Here is a 25,013-nt window from a genome sequence, read left to right as displayed (position 1 = left end):
GAACAATCTCAGAGACCATTTATATTGATTTTGAATCTCAATGACCATTTCTATTGATTATGCAAATCTCATAGACCATTTTGGATATTTAGCCAAAAAAAATTTATTCTATTATTTCGCTAAAAGCGAAAACCCCTGTAATACATATACATGGGTTTTTCTATTAGCACAAATACACTCATAAAAGATTTCGATATTAATTCACTTATATACATGTAAGAGCATTTTTAGGGGGTTTATTCAATTTGGATTTTGAGGGATTTTAATTTTGTTTATACCATACTTAGGGCATCCGTATTCAGATCTCGTACAAATACTCGGGGGACTTAAATGTAATTATGGAATGGGCAAATATGTAATAAGTGAGGAGCCCTTATTCTATAAAAGGACTCCTCACCCTCACAATTAGAGAAGACCAACTCTTAGGCCTGAAGCCCTCTCACCCTCTCACATCCCTTCTCACATTACAGAGGTTCTCTCCCTCACAATCCTCTCAGAGAAATACAATATCAGTGTGGACGTAGCCCAAACATTGGGGTGAACCACGATAAATCTTGTGTTATTTACACTACTTGCAGATTCACGGTTGGATTTACGTTGTTCCAAGACCTCCGGTTTTGTGCATCAACAAATTCTTTTAATGAATCTAGGGGTATTCAATCAGGATTTTAAGTGATTATCTGAAATTCAATGTGTATTCAATCAGGATTTTAATATAGTTTATTAAAATCCTTAGAAATACATGTGTATTCAATTAGAATTTTAAAGAAGTTTATAACATTCCAAGTGTATTCAATTATAATTTGAATTTAAATAATTTGGAAAAATAGAGGAATTAAAGGGAATTTGAGAGATTTTGTAATATATTTTAAGCATCTACAAATCTCACCTCTTCCCATGAGATTTTGAGGGAATTGAATAAAATTTTTATATAGAATATCTACAAATCAATTAAACTCTATAAAAATCCATGGATTTATATATCCATTAAAATATCTTAAATTTTCAATTGAATACACCTCCTTAAACTATATGTCAAAATTCCATGTAGTCTGTTTTGATGGAAAGAAAAAAAAAAAGTCGATCGTCTGATTCCAAAGGATGAGAGACTGTGGAGGAACATTAAAAAGAAATTTCTTCACTTTGTTAGAAGATACTAAAATCTTACATGTTTTGTTATTTCTACTTTGTTGTTAAATTTGAAGGCAACGCCAATTTATTTTATTTTAATATTGGGCTCACATATTTCTTTTTTGTTTCTTCACTTGTTAATTATTTTATTATTAACAAATTTGACATCTCAGTTGGAACAGTGGATTTTACAAAATATTATTTGGCACATCAATTATAAAAATGTCAAATTTCATTTTAATTTGACATCCCCATTTGAAATGTTCTAAAGTTTTTAAAAATTTATATTTTTTTATGAATGCACTCCAACTCATAAGCACGAGGCCGTTTGCCAATGTGAATGTTTTCACTCCCAACGTATTGTAAATAATTTGGAAAAAAATGACTGATATTCACATACTTTATAGCGATGAAAAAAATTAACATGATGATGGTCATCTTACATTTAGCGTTTTAAGATTTAAGTCTTTGTATTGGAAGAGAAATGATTGAAGTCAAAACTTATATTTGAGTTTTGGAAATGTAAATATGTGGATTGAAGATTCATGAACTCAACGTTGGACTCAAATCACCCAGAACTAAAATCTGTGAAAATAATGAACACTATGTAAACTGTATTGGCCAAAAAGAAATAAAACATGAAGATAGAAGGATTTATAGAATGAAAAATATGGATGCCATTTCCAACCAAAGTGTAAGAAGCTAATGATGATTGTTATTAGAGTGCATAATCACACAACAACAGAGTATGTGGAGAGTCATTTAGTTGCTGATGAATTATTGTTAAAGAAGAGTTCGTTGTTAGAAAAATAACATTTTAATTTTTTGAAATAATAGTGAGTGAAAAAATAACATATTAGAAGTTATCTTAGAAATTAATAGTAGTGGGAAAATAACATTATAATTTTAAATTTTTATAGCAGGTGAAATTTAACGTTAAAGGGGAACAAAACACTCAAATTATAATGGGATGAGAAAATAACTGGGTTGGTCCACCAGCGCTCCAATAATTTAGGGCTGGGCAAATTTAGCCCGACTTTTATGTATTTTTTCCTTCTTTTGGTTAAAGGGAAAAGAAAGAAAGGAAAAACTGGCCGAAAGCCATCAATCATCTGTGTGTTCATGGGAGAGGAGGAGGCGGTAACGGTGCGGTCATCTTCTTCAGCTCCAGCTATAGACTCCTCCAATATTGGGTTTCAGGTAGGTATCCACTGACTTGTAGCCGCTGTAGCGTTTGTACGAAATTAGGATTCGAATTAATTTTTATATTAAAGTGATTATATGTTATTAGAATTGGGAGGCAGCTTTTGAAGAAGCAGATGCAGCTCTTTATTTTATCAAATCCGTCGTTATGTACAATCAACCATTAATTTTTCTTAATACCTCCAGGCTCCAGGCTCCAGCCAAGAAAAGTTATATGTTAAATCTAATTTAAAACCACACGGAACATATAGCTATATATATATATATATTTACATGTTTGTGTGTTTATGTGTTTATGTTTTGTTCATAGCTGAGTGAGTATGTTTATCATGTCAACAGCGTAGGCTAGAGCCTATTCAAGCTTACTTGAAGGACAACAAACGCGGCATAGGAGCAGATACTTCAACAAATAAATTCTTGCCGGTTTCTGAAATTTCAGATTCTAGTCGACGAAAGTATGAAAAGGTTAGCTTCATTTGCTGTTGCTGCTTTCTGGTTTGTTTTTAAACTTCAGCTCTTCTCCTTTTTAGGACCTGTGAGCTTGTGTTTAGGCTCCTAAACAAATTATGCACAAGAAAATCATAAAAGCGGGCAAGAGCTAAAGAAACTTAGAAGACTAGTTTTTGAATCCATTGTAAGAGAAGCGTGCATAAGCAAACTAAACGAGACCGCATGTTACAACAGAATGTGCACCAATGATGTAAGTGATAATTTCTTTGTAAATCTAAGTGAAAGAATGAGAAAATCGGAATTTTGAGGAAAATGATAAGACGCAAACATAACCCAGTTTGTATAAAACCATTGGAGAGCTGCCAGAGTAGTATATTATTATTTGTTATCTCTTAACCTCAGAACAATAGCTTCATGCATTTGGTACAGGAGGAAGAAGGTATGGGAAACGGCATGATGTCTTCAAGTTGTTCATCAACAGCCATCAATTCCTCCAATATAGGCTTTCAGGTATTCCCCCATTGTCTTTCTATTTATAGTTCTTTTCTTTGTTTTCAATGTTATTCTTCCTTTTGCTTTGGTCATGCATTCACTGTCTTGTGGGTGATCTTGTGCAGCTTTTGAAGAAACATGGTTGGAAAGAAGGAACTGGTCTTGGGATTTCTGAGCAGGTTAATATATTAGCATCTTTCTGATTTCTTCACTCCTACTTTACTTCAACAAGTAACCTCTTTATTAGTATATTACTATCCTTCACCTTCGCTTGTTTGTGTAAGCTTTGGTTTCTGTTGACTTACTTTTTTCTGGATTCCTGAACATGACTGTTGTAGTGTTCTGAGTAGTTATAGAAATTGACACGTAACCTCTTTATTTGTCTGAACTGCTTTCTCAATTCTATGTTATGCATGTGATTTTCAACTAATTTTGTTTTGAAATCATGCATGAGCTTATTTTGTGATCGGTCAACAATCATTGAGACAGTCAATTGTGTATGCTTGTATAATTGTACTCCAGTTGCAGAAAAGGACACATTCTAGTACCCAAGGTATGAACCCCAACAAGCATACTTTAGAAAAGGACACATTTTAGATATGCATAGAAAACTGTTTGTAATACGGATCCAAGAGTATCAGATTGTTTTCTGTTAAGCATACATCTTCCTTGCATGTGGAATACATAGTTCCATAAGAAGGGTGATATTGTAATGTCCAAAGCCACAACTCTGGTCCACTTCTGTTACAACTATGACCTAACAACACCATTAGGATCACCACTGAAGCCGCTACCACTATTGTTCTGGTGATACCTCCACTACCATTGCTACATGCAGTAGGTAGCATTACCATTAATCAAGTAATAGAACAAGTTTTCAACCAAAAAAAAAAAGAAAGTAATAGAACAAGTTCATTTTGGTAACCACTACGCATCAATGGGCTGAAATAGTTGTCAGGCACTAATACAAAGTGCAAGGTAAATAATATCAATTCAATCCAAGCCTGGTGGGCTTATTCGGTGCACGTGAAAATCATTGATGCATGGAATGGGGTTTAGCGAGTTTATCGTAAGTACGTGCTAACTGCTAAGTGCTACTAGTTTTTTAGACGGGATATCTAACTAGTTTATTTCTATGAAACAGGGAAGGTTAGAGCCTGTACAGACTTACTTAAAGAATAATAAACGGGGCCTGGGAGCAGAAAAGTTAAAGAAGGCGCTAAAGCCCCCTGATTCTACTGCCTTGAATAAAAAAAATGACCAGGTGAGTTCATTTGCATGTGTATCAATATTTCAGAAACCGAATTCTTTTTTGTTTGATTTCCTGTTTTCCATGATGAAAATAGTTAGAAAAATATGAAGTTACACAGGACTTAGACGATGGAGCTTATTTTTAAAAATATTGTTGTTCATCAACTCGTCTTCTTCTAAACACGTAACTCCGAGGCAATCAATAAGAAACTCTTTTTAGAATTATTGAAAAAGAAAGGTGGTGGATCAATGATTTAGACAATATATCATAGAAGGAAGAGCGAAGTTAAGCTGACCATTATAACCGGCTACACTCTTGCACTACTAATTATGCTGTTGGTGTTTAGGAGGGGCAATCAAGAAAAGGCAAGGGACTCTCCAAGAAGATGAAGAAGATGCAGGAGTTAGAGAAAAATTTGCAGGAGAGAGAATTTGAGCGTGCCTTTTTCAGGGAGTTTTGGCCAGATAACGTTTAATGGAAAAAATGCATAATCTCTACTCATTATGTCTTAAACACACCCCTTGCTTTTCATATTTTAGGTTTTGTACGGGGTTTTGTCTGTAAGCCAGCGAAAACATCAATGCTAAATTCAATTTGCCATTTTAAGTTTGCCTAAAATTTAAAAAAGGGGCCGAAACTTAAAATGTAGTGGCCAAATTTGAAACCTGGGCTCGTTGGTAGAGTTATTGTCTCGCTGATACCCCTGTTCCATACAAGCAAAAGTCGATGAAGGTGGAGCTGATGTGGGTATAGGTACTACCCTCATGAACCTGAAGCAGCATGGTTATTTTCGTAGTTTTTGGTTCTTGTTACAATTCTACATGGTTGGATGCGGGTTAATGAGATAGGAATAGAATGTCATATTTGATTTTTTTCACTGTAACAGAAAAAATAGTGTGCGCACCCCTTTTCCCCTTCTAATGTACTTATTATCACAATAGAATTTGCAGAACCCTATCCATCTATGTAAAGTTTAACTGGATATTGTGTACAAAAATAAACAAGGGTACGAATTGAACTGGAAATAGAACCACATTTGGCCATTTACAACCTAGTACTGATAGCATTGTTTGTACCGTACGCAAAGTTTTATGATTTCTTTTTCTTGCGATCGTTAGGTGATTTCTTTTTCTTGCGATCATCGGGTTTAATGAGTTGAACCGGAGCTGCTGGTATTCTGATCCACCATTCCCTAATTCGCCTCAACCACCTGTCGCTGCTTTCCTTTCTATATGGCATTTCCCTTGTAAAAGCCTCCAGAAATACTAGCAGAGTTATATATTTCAATGGCACACATGCAAACACTGCTGCCATGAAAACCAGTAGTAGAACGATCCTGTCCGTTGCCTGCAGATATACCAATTATGATATGTAATGCATCGACGGGACAGAGAAAACCAATTCCTAATAGAAATTTGAATTCTAATGTTACACGACCATGTTGGAAATACAAACAGGCCAATCCGCCCTATGAGAGCTTAAGAATAAATTGGCATGGCTTCAAAAGTATACCTGTGGAAGAACCGCAAACATGAGAGCTCTTATCTTCAAGAGAATAATATTCCCAGATCGAAGTAATGCTTCAACTTGAGTGATGGCTTCTTGCAATGTCAGCAGCTGCTCTACTGCATTTCGGTTATGGGGAGGTGTTATTCTGAATGGTTCTAAAGGTTTCCCTTTGTTAAAGTGCCTGCACTGGAGCATAACAACCGCGACGAATACAAAAATTGATGGCAATATATATCTGATCCAACCCCTGTACAACAAAATTAACATTACATTACTTCTGGCCATCCAAGCTAAAGCTAAAGAAGAAATGGGAATTGAGGGATAGTTAGGTCAACACAAGCAACAATTAATAGGGGAAATCCCAACCCCTCTCTATTTGCAGTACCAATTGAGGGGACCATGCAATAAACTCCTCTATATAAAGTAGAATTGTTCTTAAGGAACTAATAGGGGAACCCAACTCCTATCTAGTTCCAGCACTAACTTGACAGAGTCGGTTAAACCCAGACTGTAAAGTTCATGTGGGGCTCAAACTCAAAACAAAGAGGCCCCATGCTCTGGCAGTCCAGGTTTAACAGCCAGCTCTCCATTTGTACTGCGAAAAGAGAGGTAATTTTTCCCCGTAAGGGGCAATAAATAAATAAATCATACTCTTGGAACCAGGCACAGAAATCTCCAGTCACAGACAAGTTACCTTAATATAAAGTAGCTGCTCAACATCAGAAACGCTGTTGATTTACAAGGGTAGTCCCATGATGCCAAAACTTGAACCCGGCTAGCTAATTCAATCACTGGAAACAATAGTTCCTACAAGTACAAAATAATCTTTACATAAGCAGTACAAACATTATACCTCCAGAGTAAAAGTTGTGAAGGGATGCACTTCCAAAGATATAAAAGGTACAGGGTGGAACCAAAAAACTTAATGGCTGCATACAATCTGTTTTCAGTACTTCTGTCTCTATCCACATACTAATATGGGGTTCCATTAAAGCAGAAACAAAACACCCAAGTGTAACAAAAAGATTCTACAAAATTTAATCACAGTAACTTGTTCTCACATCAATACATGTTTCTGGAATTACTGCACTGGTTCAACGAATTTTTCTATATTTTGGTTGAGCAGGAGTGACAATGCACTTGTTGCCTATTGAAGATCATATTTAGCAGCTAGGGAAGGGAGAAACTGCTTTCTTTTTCCTCAGCAATGAAGAACAAAACAAATGCAATCTATGTCACTAACTAAAAGCACTACAAATAGATTCATTCTTCAAGGGAATTTTCAGATGTTTCTATCCACTTTTGTTTACTATTACTAATTTGTAAGAATGGTAAAAGTTATATTGGCATGGAAACCCCAATTTAACAAGTGAAATTGAATATTAACCTTCATTATTGCAACATTTGTATCAATTCCATCCACCTTCACTTGTTCCACAGTTGCCTGTGCAGCTTCAGCCCTCCCTGTGTCCAGTACTGACTGTTTCACTGCCATTTCCAAGGGATTAATCTCACCAACACAAACATCTCCAACTATTATTGCTTCTGCATCAAGATGTACATCTTTTTGTAACATAAATCCAAGTTGAGTAAGTGCTATAAGTGAAACTGGAGAAAGTTTTGGCTGCCATTTTGCATGTGGACTCCCAGAAAGATCATGTTGGGCAGCACCGGAATTCAAAAGCAGCAAGCGACTTGACAAAGTTTTCAAAATCAAGTCCCCCCCTGGAAGACTTTCAGCAAGGTTAAAAGCAAGTAAGGTTTTATAATGGGATGAAAAGAAATGGAAGGCTTCTCTAACTGCACGATATCGGATGATGCCTAGAATAGCTCTTGCCAGTACTTCTGATTTCTTAGTCTCTTTAAGATTATTTTTCCGAATGAACCTGTGTGCACGCAAGATCTCAAGACAAATATCCAACCAATAGTCCCGGCGAGAATTGCCTTTGAACTCAGGAAACTCCAAATAAACTGGCTCTGCTCTGCAAATAAAGAATAAAAGAATCAAATAAAAAAATTGAGTCAGCTCACGATCATAGAGTAAAACAAGTTCCATATAGGCTAGACGAGATATATCACATACACAGATGTTGACTTGTACATAATGGCTTTGTCGAAAAGCCGAGCACCCAATGGTCCAGTCAATTCAGGTTTTATGACCTGCTTCATATCTGTTGCCAGATCGTACCTAACAGCTTTTTCATACAAACCAACTCCCAATGATTCAAAGTACAGTGCAGAATTGGTAAGTGTCAACCGTCCTAGATAAACAAAGATTGGATGAGCAACACTTTCCAGTTTTCTATATAATACAAAATTTTAATACATAAAATGGAGCCTGCTATAATTGAGACCATGACCCGAATTAGTCAAACCTGTTTAGCAAAGTTTTCAGGAAAAGAACATAAAGCATAAAGGTCGTACCCAGTGCACAAGGCTCCCGCTTTACGCAGGGTCTGGGAGAGGTGAATGTCGGCTAGCCTTACCCCCATTTATGGAGAGGCTGCTCCCAAGTCTCGAACCCGAGACCTACCGCTCATTGGGGAAGGTGTCCTCATTAGGACGATGCAGAGCTGGTTATTATAGGATTTCCAAAAACGTAGAAAGATAAAGATGAAAAAAAATTTAACTGTCACTTGGCCATGACGGGCTGTAGCAAAATCACTCGGAGAAAATCCTCCCTCCAATAATATTTATAGGGAGGCCATGAGGGGTTCTTGTTTTATAATATAAGAAGTAGACCATTCCCAAGGTTTAGTCATGTCTCCAAATTGTATTAGCTCTAAAGTTTATGGTTTTAAAAACTAATTTACTTAACGCAAGATCCACCTTCCCGAATACAATCACTTACCAGGCCACAGAGACATGCCAATATGTTGCAGCACTGGTTGAGTGGGAACTGTACCATCAACATCAAGGACAATTTCTCCCTCTGTAAGCTGAAGGTTTTCAATGGACGAGGCCAATGCATTTTTGGAAGCCTTAATGACCCTGCAAAAGAGCCATTAATTAATAGACAAAAATTTGACATCAATAAGGTTAAACGACGAGACACAATAACAAGGCAAACACTTTTTTAGTTATATTTGATAGAAAGTAGAAAATCCACATGCCATAGCCACTGGAACTGATGAGCGCACATGTGCATGTGCATGTGTGTGCCTTCTACTAACCTTAAAATCTAACCAAAGCTAGAATTACCATAGACGAGAAATAGGATATTTTCTCTTCTATCATGGTGGAATTCTTGTCCACTTCACTATGCCAAATTCGAAACAAATTTTCGCCTTTTAATTAAAAAGAAATCATAGAGGAGAAATGGATAATGCATTTCATACTAACGAGGTATACACCAATTTCATCTCATCACACAAGGTGAAGTGCATGCATGGCCAGACCCCGATTATTTCACATATGATATGCATCAGTTTGTGCAAACATAATTTATAAACCGTTTACGTGTATAGCATTTTTCTTTCATAAAAGTATGTTTGGAACTATGGCTAACACATATGGGCTATGCATGCTCCAAATTTAACTTAACATTCAACCACAGGACAAGCACCTAGGATTAAATTCTCATGTACTTTGAGTAACAGTTCCACAAAACGCAGTGGTAAGTCACACAATGATAACTAAAAGGACCAAAAAAATACTTGTCGAGACTTCGTATGTATTTGTCATATACAAGGAAATGAAGTCGATGGTCTGAAGAACTTGTGAGGGCATCATAAAGATTGTGGACAGTTATTATATCTGCAACAGCAGCACAAACAGGAGCTATTCGTGCAAAGGCCTCTGGCCCAACAGTTTTCTTGTCATCAACCTGAAGGAGAAACACAAATTAGTTTTTCAAAGTAGTAACTACACTGAATGAATAAGATGAAAGTTGAAACTAGCCCATTCTATGCACAGAACTCGGTTAGATGGGAATAATGTGTTCATCGCAGACAAAGAAACGAGGAAACTGACGAAAAAAGAACCTGCACGGCCATATTCGTAGAACTTGAATAAAAAATTGACCAGCCATCTTCGTCTTCTACTTCCTGGTTACTGCAAGTAGTTTCCTGCAGTTGAAGATCATTCACAGAAACGAAGATAAGATTTAAGAGCTACACTTGAGTTTCTGACAAATTATAGGGGGGAAAAGAAACCCTTAGTGATCCAAAATAACAATGAGGCTGCCTCACTTTGTCTTGGGGTTTAGTCTCAACACTAGGCGACTCCCACGCAAGCATCATATCAAATGTCAAGCTGCGGAACTCCTTGTCATTCAAATAATCTGGATGACTGCTCAGTATATGGAGTGCTTGGTATGAGCAAAATTCCAAAAAATTCCTGGCATAAGTCAAAAGTTCCTTAACACTCTCGGGTAGCTGTGTGTCAAAATGATGCTGTAGTTCTTCAGTAGGGACTTGAAGAATCCTGCAGCAGCAGGTGAGATGCATTTAGCGTCAAGATTACTAGGATACAGATTGTATAGATGTATTTTAATGAATCATGGTTAGACTATAAACCAATAATACATAGCAGTAGATGCTTACTATCACAACGAAATCTATGGATTTCATGGATGTAATGTTTTTACGTTGGATGATGATGATAACAATGACGAGGAGAGTAATAATAGGGGCAGAAATAGTAAAAAGAACGTGTATTTTATCTTTCTTTTTGCGTCATCCAGGTAATAGTTATGGACCAAAAAAATCAAGGACCGGAGGCATTCATTCAGATATATGATTTGTAATATCCAAACACCAGCACCAGCATGCTAAAATCAAATCAAAGAAGAACTATAAAAAAATTGATATAAAATGATGGGTGCAGTCGCATTATAGGGTGGAATTGGCAAAACAAATGAATGCAGTGCTGGTTTTTGGACAATGGACATGCTTGTAAAGGGAATGGAAGGGAAGAAGCTTCTCGAGCGACCCAAGTAAAAAGAAAAAAATAAATAATAAATAAATAACAGAGCAGCATGTTCATAACAATAAAGAAAAAAAGAGGAGGGAGACTGGGAGAGGGAGGAAGACAGACTTGGAACAGCGAGAGACGACGGAATTAGCGAAAGGAGAGAGCTGAGGAATGGATTTTGGAGAATTGAGAGCAGCAGAGGAAGGGTCGTCGTCTCCATTGTCATTCGCATTGGGAGATTTGTTGCGGCTGAAAAGGGATTTCAGGGATTTTTGATGGTTTCTCGTCAAGAAACCGTCCAGCATTCCCAACTTCACGTTGTCCATATATTCTACCATAACCATAACCCTAACCCTACCTATCTTCTTCTTCTTCTTCTTCTTCTTCTTCTTCTTGTCATGGATCGATATACCAGAATCTTAGACTAACACATCACACATTCCCTCCCCTAGACTTAGGCTATACTATAAATTGCCAAATGCCAATGCCGCGTCGTCTGCTCTCCCACCCATTTGATTTCCTCATTCTCTTTCCTTTTTCCAGTAATTTCACAAATGAACAACCATCCCTTTTCCTTTTCCTTTTCCTTTTCCTTTTCTTGAATTGTAATCAACAGTGCCAAGATTGAGAAATTAGATCGCGGGAGATTCCACGAACACCGCCCCGGCAAGGCGCCTTGCAGCTCGCCTTATTTTAAAATTTGGGCTGAAGCTGATGATGGGCCCAGGACCACGCCCAATGCTCTATAAACAAAATAAGAGACGAGTACGTATACTATTGGGTCTTGGGTTTGGGAAGTTAATGGGTTTGGCCGTCTATCATCTCCTCCAACATATTCTAATTTGTTGACTATTGACTATTTGACCGGCTGTGGGGATTTGACTGAGTTTTCCAAATTCTATTAAGGGTAATGATATGTGACAACTGGGGAGCGGAGAGACCGACTCGGGAGGAAGGGGCGGGCGGAGACGGATTAGATGGGTCAAGTTCAAAGCGAGGCAGCAACAGCGGATCGCCACTCTGGTTCTGGTGTCTCCTTCTCATCCTCCTCCTCTCCTTCCGCTTCCACAGACTCTCTTATTGCCGGTGGGTACCTTTCTTTCTTTCGCTACAGTCTCTCCTCTCCGCTGCCCTATCTATATAATTTGTGTGTATTAATTTCTTATTGGGTATTTGTGATTTATTTACGGCGTTGTTTGGGTGTTTGTGAATTTCTTCCCGGAACTTGTTAGAATTGATTTATTATTGGAATAATCTGAATATGTATTTGCTGCAGAATTATTAAGTCCTATCCTTGAGTATATACCTATAAATTAAATTATATACACACTAGACTAGTAAATTTGTTTGGCTACAATAATACGTTGATTGTAAATTGTTTACTTTGCCAATTGCCACCACTAAAACCACATTCTTCTTCTTATTGTTATTATCAGCCCTTTGCATGATTAATTAGTGATCAAAACAAAAAGATGTGGATCTGTCTTTCATCGAAGATAAATTAATTTTTGCATGTTTAATTAGTGAGTAACCGATCCCCGTACCGAGTTTTGGGGTTTTTTTTCGGTTTCGGTTATTAAAATTTTTGGGGACTTCTGGTTTTTTAAGGTAGTCGATTCGGGAGTTTTCAGGTCGGTTTCGGGATTTCAGTACAAAGATCCCAGCCCTAGCAACTGATTTCAGACAGACGCTTCACAAGTGTTTCTAGACTCTAGACAAATTTTTCTTTAATTTGCTCCACAACACTCTCCTGTATACTAATAATACAGACCGCCATGTTATTGGTTGGGACGGGTGTCTTGAGCTACATCATACATTAATAGTAATACTGGGGCCTTAGTTTCTGGAACTTTGTTTCTTTTCATCATCTACTACTTAACAAAGTATGTAATACTTGACATTCCTTCCTGCCATGTTGTGCATTTACAGAAGCTGCAGCATATGGCAATGACGGAAATGAGGTTGGTTTCAAAGACCCCAAACTTGTTTCTCTTAAAAGGGATATGCAGGGTGGGGTGTATCTTTTATTGCACATTTTTTTCAAAAGGGCATACGTTTAGTATTTGCTTTTCGCTTACGAATGATTGACCATCCAACGAGTCCAACTATGCACTTTGCAGTCTCTTGATGCCAAGGCTCACAAGGCACTGGAATGCCCCTGCATAGCCGACTTACGCAGTGGGCCCTGCGGACTTCAGTTTTCAGAGGCTTTTCTCTGTTATCTTAAGAGCACAGTGGAAGAAAAGGTAATCTCAACTCTGACCCCTGTGCCTTAAAATTGGGTTGGGTACCAGTGATAGGATATGCATCTGCCTGTGGACCTGGATTTTTAGTAACCCATAAATGGAAGATACGTCCATCTAGTCACCAAAGAGACTGGAGAGACCTGGTGAAAATTTTGAGCAAAACGCATTTTTCAATTTTCGTTCTCTCATTTGTTCCCTTCCTCCAAATGAAAAATTCTTGAAAATTGATCTTTACCAATTCTGATTATGATTGTAAAATAGATGCTATTTACTTGGTCAGTTATCATGTTGATCTGTTTCTACGTACTGGTAAGTGGTAACCGTAACCTAGCCTAGCGGATGTAGAGTAGTGTTTCGTTTACCATCTATTTGTACCATTATTTGTATCATCTCTCTAATAGAGGTAGGGCCCACCAACACATGTCTCATCTCTATTAGAAAAAATGATACAAATAGATGATAAGAATAAGGTTTTTGTTATGTAACACTCCAAGTTGGAAATTCATAAAGCTCACTATCATTAGGTGGCTGGTCTGTTTCAGGTCAGTGTAAATATGCTAGTAGTTAACATGAGGTTTTCTTGTTTGTCCTTTTTATATTTACAGGGATCAGACTGTGTGCATCCATTTGTAGTTCTGCAGAATTGTATTAAAGCTAATCCTGATGCCTTTTCTCAAGACAATTTAGAAGAAGATAAAATTAAGAAAGATGACGACTACAAAATCTACCCCCCGACATGGTCCAGAGAATCTCAAAGTCCAAAGTCCAAGCTTTAGGAGAAACATCTTACAACTCTCTTATTATTTTACTTTTCTTATAACAAACAGTGACCACTGACTTTGTTTAAAGTTGGCCTTTCATTGAAGATGCCCAAGCAATTTGAGTTGGTCTTATTAGAAAGATGGTTAAACATTATTCCACTTCCACACATAATTCAGCTAAAGAAAGGTTTAGATTCTTTGAGGCTTTTTGTTTGGTTATATAAATTTGGATGAAATAGAATGAGAAAAAAAACAGAGGGATTTGAATTGGGGGTTTTGAGTATAAATTGGTTAATTCCATTTTAAAATATTAGTAATTGAAGTCAATACAATTTATGCATAATTTAACCAATCAAATCGGTCAAGTTGTAAGGGTCACAAAATATTTCTTTTGTTTTTCATATTTTGTTTTCGTGTACAAAATGACATTTGATATTTGATCAAGTGAAAGGTCCAAATGTAAGGTTAGTGCAAAGATTGCTTAGTCTCTTTTCAACACACTACATGTGTGTAAATATATTTAAAAAAAAAAAATTGGAAAATAGAGAATTAGAAGAGAAATATGAGAGAGAGAAAGAGGGAGAGAAAATATGCAAATTTGGTTCCAACATGGGGTTTATTTATTGGCTTGTTATATTAACATCTCACGTATTGTTGAATACACTTTATATATTTAATATACCTTACATTTGCTTTTTCAACTAAATTTTTTCTTTATACACCTCCACATACTTTTCCATAATAATCTCACACCCCACACTCTGAACATACACCTTACCATTCTATATACACACCCCATATTTTCTCCATACACCCCCCGGTACTCTTCACAATGATTTTTTTTTTCTCTGTGCTATGTACAGTTGTTACAGAATCATTCAAGTCATACCAGGATTTTCTTATTGCTATAGAGGATCAAATAGAGGAAAGTAGAAGCTGCATGTTTGGGTAACCATACAAAAGTGAAACGGCAGAAGTTTCTTTGCAAAAGAAGGCGATGACTGTAATCTGAGACCAATGAAGTTTAAACTTCACCACTTATGATGGTACATTTTGAACAAGGGGAAGCTTCTGAAACGTCGATTTCATGTTCTACTCATCAAAAATAATTTTTCTCAATCAATGGGTTTGTAGTTTCATTGGTTAGGCTTTTTGTTCTACAATGGAAAGTGAGAGTGGTTTATAGAGTTGAAGAAGATAAATAATCTTGTGATATACATGTTAAAAGTCATTTGGGGAGCATTTAGTAATTTTTAATTTTTTTTAAAACATTATAAGGTCAAAACTATCAATGCATATTAGGGTATATAAGTTATTTAATATTAAATTTTAATTTGTAGTGTATTCAACATTATGTGGGGTACTAATAAAAAAACCTTATTTATTTTTTAAATTAGAGATACTATGATGACATGCGGGTGAGGTTTGAAGAAAAAAAAGAGGAAATTAAAATCCCCTACAAATTTTCTATATCATTAAACATTTGTGCCTTTTTAAGATTTGATTAAAGCGCTTTGCCTACAAATTTTTTTTTTTTCAAATAGTTGTGATCCAACATAACAAGTTCTGTGTAATTTTTTCAATTTTTTTGTGAAACTATTTTTCTTTGATGTTTTTTTAACATATAGTTGTTGACTAACTACTATTATGTACAATACATTATGCATATAGGCTATAACCAAAATGGTTCATGAGATTTGCATAACTCCTCACTTTGGTCCTTGAGATTTGAAATCAACATAAGTGGTTCATGAGATTGTCCATCATCAATCATTTTTTGTCCTTCCGTGAATAGTTATGTTAAATAAAGATTAAAATGATAAAATTACCCTCAATTTTGATAAACAATAGGCCAAAATGATTGGACAAAAAATGAGGGTATTTTTGTCATCTTATTCTTATTTGATGGATATTTTTCACGGAATGACCAAAATGATTGATGGTGGACAAACTCAGGGACCAATTCTATCGATTTCAAATCTCAATGACCAAAACGAGGAGTTATGCAAATCTCAGTGACCATTTTGAATAAAAAGCCTATTATCGGTGGGTACATTTAAATTTGTAAAAATCATTGATTGGTACATTTATTTACAATTTTGGTACGTTTGACAACATATTGTTGATATTGGTACACTATATTTCATTTAGGGACGTTAGATTTCATACACATTGTTTATTGGTACCTTTATGTTGTTTTTAGTCCTATTTTCTCTTAATATACTAAAAGAAAAACTTATTAGGTATGTTTAATTTCGTGAGATTTAAAAATATTTTAAACCGTTGAGAAAAAATAATATTTTAAATCGTAGATAATCATTGCTATATTATAGGGATTATTGTGAAAATAAACTGAATCTAACCATGTTTTTTTTATATACAATTATCTCTAAAGGGAGAGAAGGTAATCAAACGGCTAGATTATAGGAAATTTGCTATGGTGTGTGTTTTTTTTTTTGGTGTGAGATTTTAGGGAGGTACATGAAATAATTAATTCTAATACATAAAATTATAAAATAAATTTTTTTAATCAAATTTCTAAAAGGCATAGATGTTTAGTCAAAAAAATTCAAAAGTGAGGCGCTGGTATCAAAAGATTCAAAAGAAAAAAAAAAAACAAACAAAATTTGGTTTGTGCGAAATTATACTACTACCCACGATTTTTATTTTGTGATAGAAGACCAAATTGTCTTCTCATTCTCTTTTCGTTGATAAAAAGAGTTTTGTTATAAGTAATTTAGATTAGCTTAGTAAGTGGAACTGACTTGAATTGATTTGAATTGATTTTATTGACCTTAATTGAAGAGTTTTGTGCATTTAATTGAGATTTTGGGAGGTTTTAGTTGTGTGTATGAAAAATGTACATATATTCAATTGAGAGATATTTTATAGAAGTCCACAAAAATTCGAATGCACTCAACTAGAATTTTAAAGAAATTTATACAAAATCCACGTATATTCAATCTAAAGAATTTTAGAAAAGAATAATTTAGTAGATTTGAAGGGAACTGATACAATATTCTAAGTGTATCTCCAATGGACTTTCTAAATGAACTTCTAACATAATTTAGAGAGGATTAAAAAAAAAAAAAAAAACAAAAAACAACACCAATAATGTTCCCTATCCACCTCCAAAGATAAAATCAAGAACTAGAATCATTCCTATAGAACTCAAATTTTCATTACATTGCAGGAGTTTGATTCTTACAAAATTAATTAGATTCGAACTCAATTTTTTGGCATAGTACGGAAGACCTATAAATCTTTTACATTTAGTTGGGATTCAAAGTTTCCATGGTGGTTATGTCTTTCATTTGATATAGATGCAAAGGTTTTCCTATATATGAATTTAATAAATTTCTTGGGTATATGTTTGGGTTAGGGGTGGGCACGGGTTAGGTTGGGTCGGTTTTGGGCCAAAATAGAAACCAAACCGACTTAGTCGGTTGGGTCAAAATTGCAAACCGAAACTGACCAAACTAGGTCTAAAACCGATCATGTCACATCCCCGCCCGGGCCCCCACCACATCTCGGGCTCGACTCCACCGTAGCACGATATTGTCTGCTTTGGGCTCCGACCACACCCTCACAATTTTGTTTATGGGAACTCGCACCAGAACTTCCCAGTAGGTCACCCATCATGGGAATGCTCTTACCCGAACTCGCTTAACTTTGGAGTTCCAATGGAACCTGAAGCCAGTGAGCTCCCAAAAGGCCTTGTGCTAGGTAAAGATGAGAATATACATATAAAGCTTACAATATCCACTTCCCTAGGCGATGTAGGATGTCACAATCCACCCCCCTTAGGGGCTCGACGTCTTCGTCAGCACACTTCCGGCTAGAGATTGCCTCTGATACCAAATTGTCACATCTCAAGCTCAACTCCACCGTAGCACAATATTGTCTGCTTTGGGCCCCGACCACACCCTCACGGTTTTGTTTCTGGGAACTCACACAAGAACTTCCCAATGGGTCACCCATCATGGGAATGCTCTCGCCCGAACTCGCTTAACTTCGGAGTTCCGATGGAACCTGAAGCCAGTGAGCTCCCAAAAGATCTCGTGCTAGGTAGAGATGAAAATATACATATAAAGTTTACAGGATCCACTCCCCTGGGCCATGTGGGATGTCACATATCAAGTCGGTTAACCGACAGTGGCGGGTTGGTTTGGGTCGGTTCAGGTTTGTGTGAAGATAAAAACACATAACAAAATTCTCTCCAAAAGCTATAAAACGTAACACCAATATGAGTGATTGCTCAAAGGAAAACATAAATGAAGGAGCCCAAGGTAAGCACTAAAGCATCATCTGCTGCGTTCTCCAAATGGTCCCCCTGTTCTTCTCCAAAGGGACTCTTAAACTAATTAGGTTTTGTTTTCATGTGGTGGAAAGACGGTAACTCGTAAATAATGAACATTTATTAATTATGGTTAAAAAAATAAAACAAAATATATGCGGGTCGGTTAGATGTATATAAGAGAACTTGTAAATGTTTCCTTCCAAGTAGTCATTTACAATTTGTCTCGCATGCCTTTTGCAATGCTCATGTGATACATTTCTAATACCTCTAATCTATTTTCTTTGAGAAATTAGAAAAAAAAAATCAAAATTTATACTTTATAAAATTAGTTACTTTTTAAGTTTATAATAATTATTACCAAATGTTGATATACTTAATGCATCAATTTTTTTCTTTCTATCGTTTATAAAAAATAAATGCATCAAATTTCATTCCTTGAAATCCTTAGATGTCCCCTCCTTTTATTTATTTTATTTGAACTACGGGAGTGTAGTCCGGTATTGTTTATCATATCGCCAAAAAATGAATTCATAAAAAGTAGGAGATCAATTTTTTTAAACCAAATTACAAACTAAATGATGTGTCACTAATAAGAAACAAGCATATTAATTGACACTTAATTAATAATCCAATCATTTATAACCACATTATTTAGTTTGCAAATTTGGTAAGAAAGTTCCAATCCTTTACTCCTTTTTCACTCGACCAAGCTTTTGAAATTATTTACGTAGTATTCTGTTCAACTTTTTATTGGGTTGTGATTTTTCATTCCAAAACTAAAATAAAAAATCAATTACAAGTGATGAATTGTGCACTCCTTAGCCAGCGTTATAGATTTAAAGAGTAAATTGTAATAATAGTTCCTCAGATTTAATTAAATTAGAGCAATAGTCCTTCAACTAAAAATTCATTACCATTGATCCATCAACTCATTAAAACGTGTAGCTATGGTTCTTTTCGTCAATTTTGTCAAAACGAGTTATGTTGGAATGACTATTGCTACAATTGAATTAAAGTTAAGGGACCATTACTCCAATTGAGTTAAAGTTGATGGACAATTTTTCCAATTAGATTAAAATTGAGAGACCATTGTACAATTTTTCTTATTTGATTTTCCATATTTGCCCATTGATTTAGCCTCACGTAATGGCACGTGACTCATTTTGACGGAAATTCTAATGGAGTTGACGAAAAAGATCATAGCTGCACATTTTGATGAATTGTGGGATCAATATTAATGAATTTTTAGTTGAATGGCCATTACTCCAATTGGGTTAAAATTGAGAAACAATTGCTTCAATTGAGTTAAAATTGAGAAATCATTGCTACAATTTACTTAGATTTAAAACCTTTCTCCCTATTGCAATTTGCAAATTGAAATATTTTGTATAAAAAAAAAATCACCCTGTAGAACATAAAGGATTGAAAAATCACTTTAACCACAACTACCACGGGGAAGAGAGACAATTTTCGAAAGAATAAGGTTGCAGGGTAGATTTAAGCCTGTCTCCGTGCGACAAGCGAATTGAGGTGAAGGGACTTTCTCATGGCTTTTGCTTCTGCGACTTGCTTTTCTTCCCAACTGCAACTGCAACGGCTTCCCCGCGGCCTCGCCGCCAACAGTCCCGTATTCGTACTTCCTTCTCCTTCTTCTTCTAATTGTCGTCGTTTCAGACCTCTCAGTCTGACACTCAGAGCAAGCAGATCCTTTTCCGCCGTTGTATCGGCGGCGGCGGTGAAGAGTAATTCGCATTCGAATTCGAATTCCAGTGGAAACAAAACCAGTAAAGCAGCACCAGCGGAAGAAGAGGAAGCAGAAGAAGCAGTGGAAGAGGTGGAAGAGGATCTACCGTGGATTCAGGAGAAGGCCTTGGACGTGGTAGAGTTCACGGGCTCCGTCACACAGGCGATTCCTGGACCCAGAGTGGGCACCAGCTCTCTCCCTTGGATTCTGGCTCTCCCTCTCGCCTATGCCGGTCTCACTTTCGTCATTGCCCTTGTCAAGACCGTCAAAAAGTTTTCTTCCCCTCGACATAAACGCAAGAAGCTGGTCAATTGTCTTCTTCTTCATCTTCTCCTTATTTTCCTGTCAACTGTTTATTGGGGTTTATGAATGATTTTCTAATTGATTGATTGATTAATTGTCTTGTGACAAACAAAACAGGTGAATAAAAATGCAATGCTATGCAAATCAATAGACGAATTGTTTCAGAATGGTGCAGAAGTCAAACCCGATGTCTTGAACCAACTTGTGCAGAAGGTGACATTTCTACAACTAATACATATGCAATTCAGAGGCAGTGTCATAATTTGCCATATCGTGATTACACTTTTGTTAACTGCTGAACCAAGCAAGTGCGTTTGCTGTCTTATTCTTCAAAATTATTTATTCGTTCAATTTGATTCATGGTTTTTCTGGAGGAGCACTTTCGAGTTTCGAGTTCAGCTGTATATCTCTTCTGACATTGATAAAAAATTTATCCACTGAATGAGTACTGTGTCCTTTTATAAATTTTCATTTGTGGTACACTTTGCCATTTTGAGTTTGACAACACACTGCTAATTAATTTCCAGACTGGTTTTGGCATGGAGGAAATTTTGCGAAAGTACATTCGGTATACTTTGAATGAAAATCCATTCAACCCAGATGTGGTTTCCAACTTAATTCAGCTCAGAAAATCTTCCATGTTCGATGACTCTCAAGTCGCTGAAATTCTGAATGAAATTTCAAGAAGAATTGTACGAGACAAAGGTAAGCTGGCTCATCGAACAACTGCTTTCATAACCCCGTTTGGTCTAATTACATATCGTCGCCTTTTCGATGGGAACATATATAATCTGACGAGGACACATTGTGAAAGTAGATCACTTCCTCCTACCTATGAGATACCAAAGATGGATGCTTTTAGTGCGCTCCAAAAACGCTCTTTCAACTAATACTACTCTATTGATGTTGTTGTTGTCCATCTTATTAGCGTAGTACTGTTTCTTTAATCCATGTGTTTTCAAAATACATTAAACTAATTGGCTGTTTAACCTTATAACAAAACCATACCATGAAAAGTTGGAAAAATTCCTTCCAAAACTTTGCTATCAGTTGCTGACAACGTGTTTTCGGTTTCCAGGCCCAGTTGTAATGGATGTTTCAGGCTACACTGAAAGAGGTTTCAAGAGAAAATTAGCTGTTCAAGCCCTGTTTGGAAAGGTTTTCTATCTGTCAGAGGTAAGGGACTGAACATTCAAAATGATAACTTTGACATACTTTTTGTATGTTTCAGTTTTTCTCACCCGCCTTTTCTCTTTCCTGTATTGTCACTAGAAATCTTACTCGTATAGAGTCACATGAAAGAAATATTGTGGTATTCTTCCAGTTATGGTTTCGTCCAGTCAGACATGGTGGAAAACTACCTTTTGATAAGAAAAAAAAAATATTGCACATATTTGTTGAAGTTTCCAAATAGGGCCTTACCAGTTTTCCTACCTTGGAGAAACTTTTGTATTCAAAGGATATTTATTCCCCACCTATTCCCCTTTTCATGTTTTGGTTGCATGATTGGCATATTGTGATGAGAGGGCTGTCAAAAAAAAAAATATTATGTCCCCAACTGCTCCTTGGAGTGGTTAAACATGTTTGTCAGAAGCGTGAGGGTTATGGCTGAAACATGTGACGCCACTCCACTGGTTGAATTAAAACTATGAATTGTGTGCACAGAAATGGGTCATTTCGGTATCATAGCCTCAGATTCTGAACTTTTGCTGAAGCATGATGTGAGTTAGTGTTTGTCCTGGAAATTTATACACTAAATTTGCTGCGTCAGTATAACTCCAGATTTGTAGAAGAGCATAAAAGTTTTCTGGGAAATCTGCGGATAATCACAAAAGCTCCATTGTTCTTGAGGCATTTTATGATGATACATCATGGTTATTTTGGAAATTCTCTACCTTTAGTTTGGTAGGTTAGTTATTTTCATGGAAAATCAGGGTTTTTGGAGTATAATATGTTAATAATCTTCATGGGAAATTTTTGCAGCTTCCAGAGTTCTGTTCGAGGGATAGCTCCTTAATTATCAAAGAAATATTTGGTGTTACAGAGTAGGCCTCTATCCCTAATATTCAGCTCTTTGAATTCTTGTAAAAGAATGAGGGAAAACGAAATGTCCATGCCATTGTGATCCGAACAAAACTTTAAGATTTCTGTTTTCGGCGCTCATGACTAATGTTTTTCCTTCTTATATTCTCTTGTTCCCAGTGAAGATGCAGATAAATTACGGATACATACGCTTTCTGAAGCAGTGGACATAGATTCGTTAGAAAAGATGGTTGATGGTTCAGATTCAGATGATTCTGGCCGGGGCTCTCCTTGATTCACATGCACCACATCCATTTTGTTTGGCACGGAAAAGTAAAGTTGTGAAGGAGGAGGGAGGGCTTGTTAGTACCTCAAAGGCGCGCCTTATAGACGTGTTCTCATTTGTTTCATGATCATGTGGAAATTTTTTGGTTGCAGCACAGCATGAGTTCAAATTTTGTCAAAGTTTTGTTTAAACTTCACTTTTAAATATGACACTAGTTGGATTTATGTACTGAGAAATTACTGATATATGTGGAGATGGAGTAATATGAGGTGGCGATGTACAAGTTGCTTGGGCACACATCATCGACCTGCAGTCCAACTTCGTGGAGTTGACTGTAATCTCTACCGTCCATAATGACTGTAATCTCTACCGTTCGAAGGTATTCGATCTGTGAAAGACAAAAAAAAAAGCCATGCAATACTGGTGAAGCCGAACGCTAAAGCTTCGACGGTGGATATATCCCTTCCCAGCAATGCGTCAAACAAGTTTGGGGGTCCTTTGTGTTAAATAAACTTTCAATAATGGGTTGAATACCTTCGAACTTTCACTTTCTATTCTTTACGGTTACATTTCAAGTTTCGAATCATGGAGTAGCCTATTCATAATCATCATCTTATTTTTACCCACCCACATTACTAGGCCAACTCAGTAACCTCTAATAAGGCGATGCTACATTCAAATATTCGTAATTTTTCTAATTTGTACTTTGCCATGCAGTTGTAATTTTGGTAATTAAATGCTTATAGTTTCTTGACAAAAGAAAGAGGGTCTGTAGTTTACTCGAATTTGCACTTTCGGCTGTTTTTATTGGGTTTATGGTACGGATTTCATACTGTACGTGTATCATCTATATCTATAGAGAAATTGGAGTAATTGTTCTTAAACTGTGGTCCAATTGGAGCTTTGATTTATGTTTTTTGAACTTGTTATAATATAGATCAATGATTCCTTGGGCTAATTCTGTTAGATTCTCCATTCTAAATAAAAGGGTTTAAAGGGCAAAAAATGAGTGAAAGTTCCAACAGAGTTAGCAAAAGAGCTATTGCTCCACTTTATAACAAGTTTAGATTGGCTGATCTAAAGATTTTGACATTGTGGAGTCTTAGTATAAATAATCCAAGTGCACGCAATATCTTAATTTTCAGTGTTTTCCTCAAGGCATTAAGTCGAGCTTTTAGTGGGCATGTCATTATCTTTCTAGTTATATCAATTGTTGGAAATATTGGCAATTCGGATGTTACTTCTCTTACAACAAATCCTATAAAATTAATATTAGGATATCACAATTTTCTCACCACAATTTTATTAAATAAAATAACCAAATAAGATAAAATACTTATCTTTTGTAGTTATAGAACGTTCTTCGTCGATCCTTGATTAGACAAGATTTTAGGTTGAAACGTGTAGTCATTGTCTTTAAGAGTAGACTTTACCCCTCTAAGACAATGTCTTGGTGTAGCAGATTATGGTGCCCTACTCTCCAGAATACAACAATCTATGATCTTTGTAAGCGTACACTCGCAATATTTGAATCGAGTGAACAACTCGATTCTTTCTTTTAACATATAAAAGGTGGAAATTATAATAGCATTTGAGATAATATGAGAGATTAGGAGAGGAGAAGATGGTGGGACTGTTTTTAACTAGGTGTGGTTTGTCCGTTGAAGGAAAGAGATGATTACTCCACAAAAAATCACCTTTGCCTCAAAGAGAGGATGATATTATATATAGGACAAATAGGCTATACATGAAGGCCATTTAACAAGGTCTAGAACGTTGGACATTATAGCCACAACGATTATAAATTAGTTAATGCTTCAGTTTTTAGTTTTACTAATAAAAAACTGAAATAAAGACTTCTAAACAAATTGAATAATATTAAAGTTACTAATGAAGAGTTGTATTTTGAAATACCCAATTAAAAATTTCAACAATCCCCCACATATTACAAAATACAAATCGAATCACCAAAAGGAATTTGAGAAACACAAGTTTAAAGAGGACAAGGAAGTACCAAAGGAAAGTGAGAATCCAACACGTCAGTACTGATATCTTTTGGACTATGAACAAGCCTTAGGACGAGTTAGGCGTAACTCACAGAAATTTGGTGAAAATTAACTTTTCTATTAATCAATATTTCTTTGCGTGAATCATAGGACTAACCATCCACATTGAATCCTCGGAATCGAGCATGTTCAGCGGGTTGGCGCGAATAGGCCATGCGCCCACCTGGGTATTCATAAATGCTCTAGAGAACCTGCCTAAACTCTCATAGGAAACGGCCCCACTCCCACACTCAAATAGGTGAATCCATCAAATGTGCACTGTAGTCAAGCACACCAAGTATATATACGTTATGGTATTCATTAAGAACATAAGTTTAACATCACAAGCTACTGT

At 36.1% G+C, this 25,013-nt stretch overlaps 4 protein-coding genes across 4 annotated transcripts; 3 read left to right on the top strand and 1 right to left on the bottom strand.

The window, feature by feature from the left end:
- The first annotated feature begins 2,128 nt into the window (after positions 1-2,128).
- On the top strand, positions 2,129-5,128 carry LOC103451434 (G-patch domain-containing protein C1486.03). Its single transcript, XM_008390835.4, has 6 exons — positions 2,129-2,331; positions 2,674-2,799; positions 3,214-3,294; positions 3,402-3,455; positions 4,421-4,540; positions 4,875-5,128. The coding sequence occupies exons 1-6, from the start codon at positions 2,173-2,175 to the stop codon at positions 5,001-5,003; spliced, it is 669 nt and encodes a 222-aa protein (XP_008389057.2). The 5' UTR covers positions 2,129-2,172; the 3' UTR covers positions 5,004-5,128.
- Positions 5,129-5,368: 240 nt separating this feature from the next.
- Positions 5,369-11,619, bottom strand: LOC103451435 (uncharacterized). Its single transcript, XM_008390836.4, has 10 exons — positions 11,075-11,619; positions 10,228-10,462; positions 10,021-10,104; positions 9,694-9,863; positions 8,889-9,028; positions 8,121-8,298; positions 7,425-8,019; positions 6,732-6,844; positions 6,041-6,284; positions 5,369-5,875 (listed from the first exon to the last, which is right to left on the bottom strand). The coding sequence occupies exons 1-10, from the start codon at positions 11,293-11,295 to the stop codon at positions 5,618-5,620; spliced, it is 2,238 nt and encodes a 745-aa protein (XP_008389058.2). The 5' UTR covers positions 11,296-11,619; the 3' UTR covers positions 5,369-5,617.
- Positions 11,620-11,748: 129 nt separating this feature from the next.
- On the top strand, positions 11,749-14,112 carry LOC103451433 (mitochondrial intermembrane space import and assembly protein 40 homolog). Its single transcript, XM_008390834.4, has 4 exons — positions 11,749-12,037; positions 12,881-12,912; positions 13,072-13,197; positions 13,803-14,112. The coding sequence occupies exons 1-4, from the start codon at positions 11,929-11,931 to the stop codon at positions 13,971-13,973; spliced, it is 438 nt and encodes a 145-aa protein (XP_008389056.3). The 5' UTR covers positions 11,749-11,928; the 3' UTR covers positions 13,974-14,112.
- A 5,569-nt stretch (positions 14,113-19,681) lies between these two features.
- LOC103451432 (uncharacterized) lies at positions 19,682-22,896 on the top strand. Its single transcript, XM_008390833.4, has 6 exons — positions 19,682-20,308; positions 20,423-20,518; positions 20,833-21,010; positions 21,384-21,481; positions 22,289-22,350; positions 22,508-22,896. The coding sequence occupies exons 1-6, from the start codon at positions 19,805-19,807 to the stop codon at positions 22,620-22,622; spliced, it is 1,053 nt and encodes a 350-aa protein (XP_008389055.2). The 5' UTR covers positions 19,682-19,804; the 3' UTR covers positions 22,623-22,896.
- Positions 22,897-25,013: the final 2,117 nt, after the last annotated feature.

The sequence above is a fragment of the Malus domestica genome, chromosome 13 (assembly GCF_042453785.1).
Source record: "Malus domestica chromosome 13, GDT2T_hap1".
NCBI lineage: Eukaryota > Viridiplantae > Streptophyta > Magnoliopsida > Rosales > Rosaceae > Malus > Malus domestica.
This window is presented reverse-complemented; position numbering and strand designations above follow the sequence as displayed.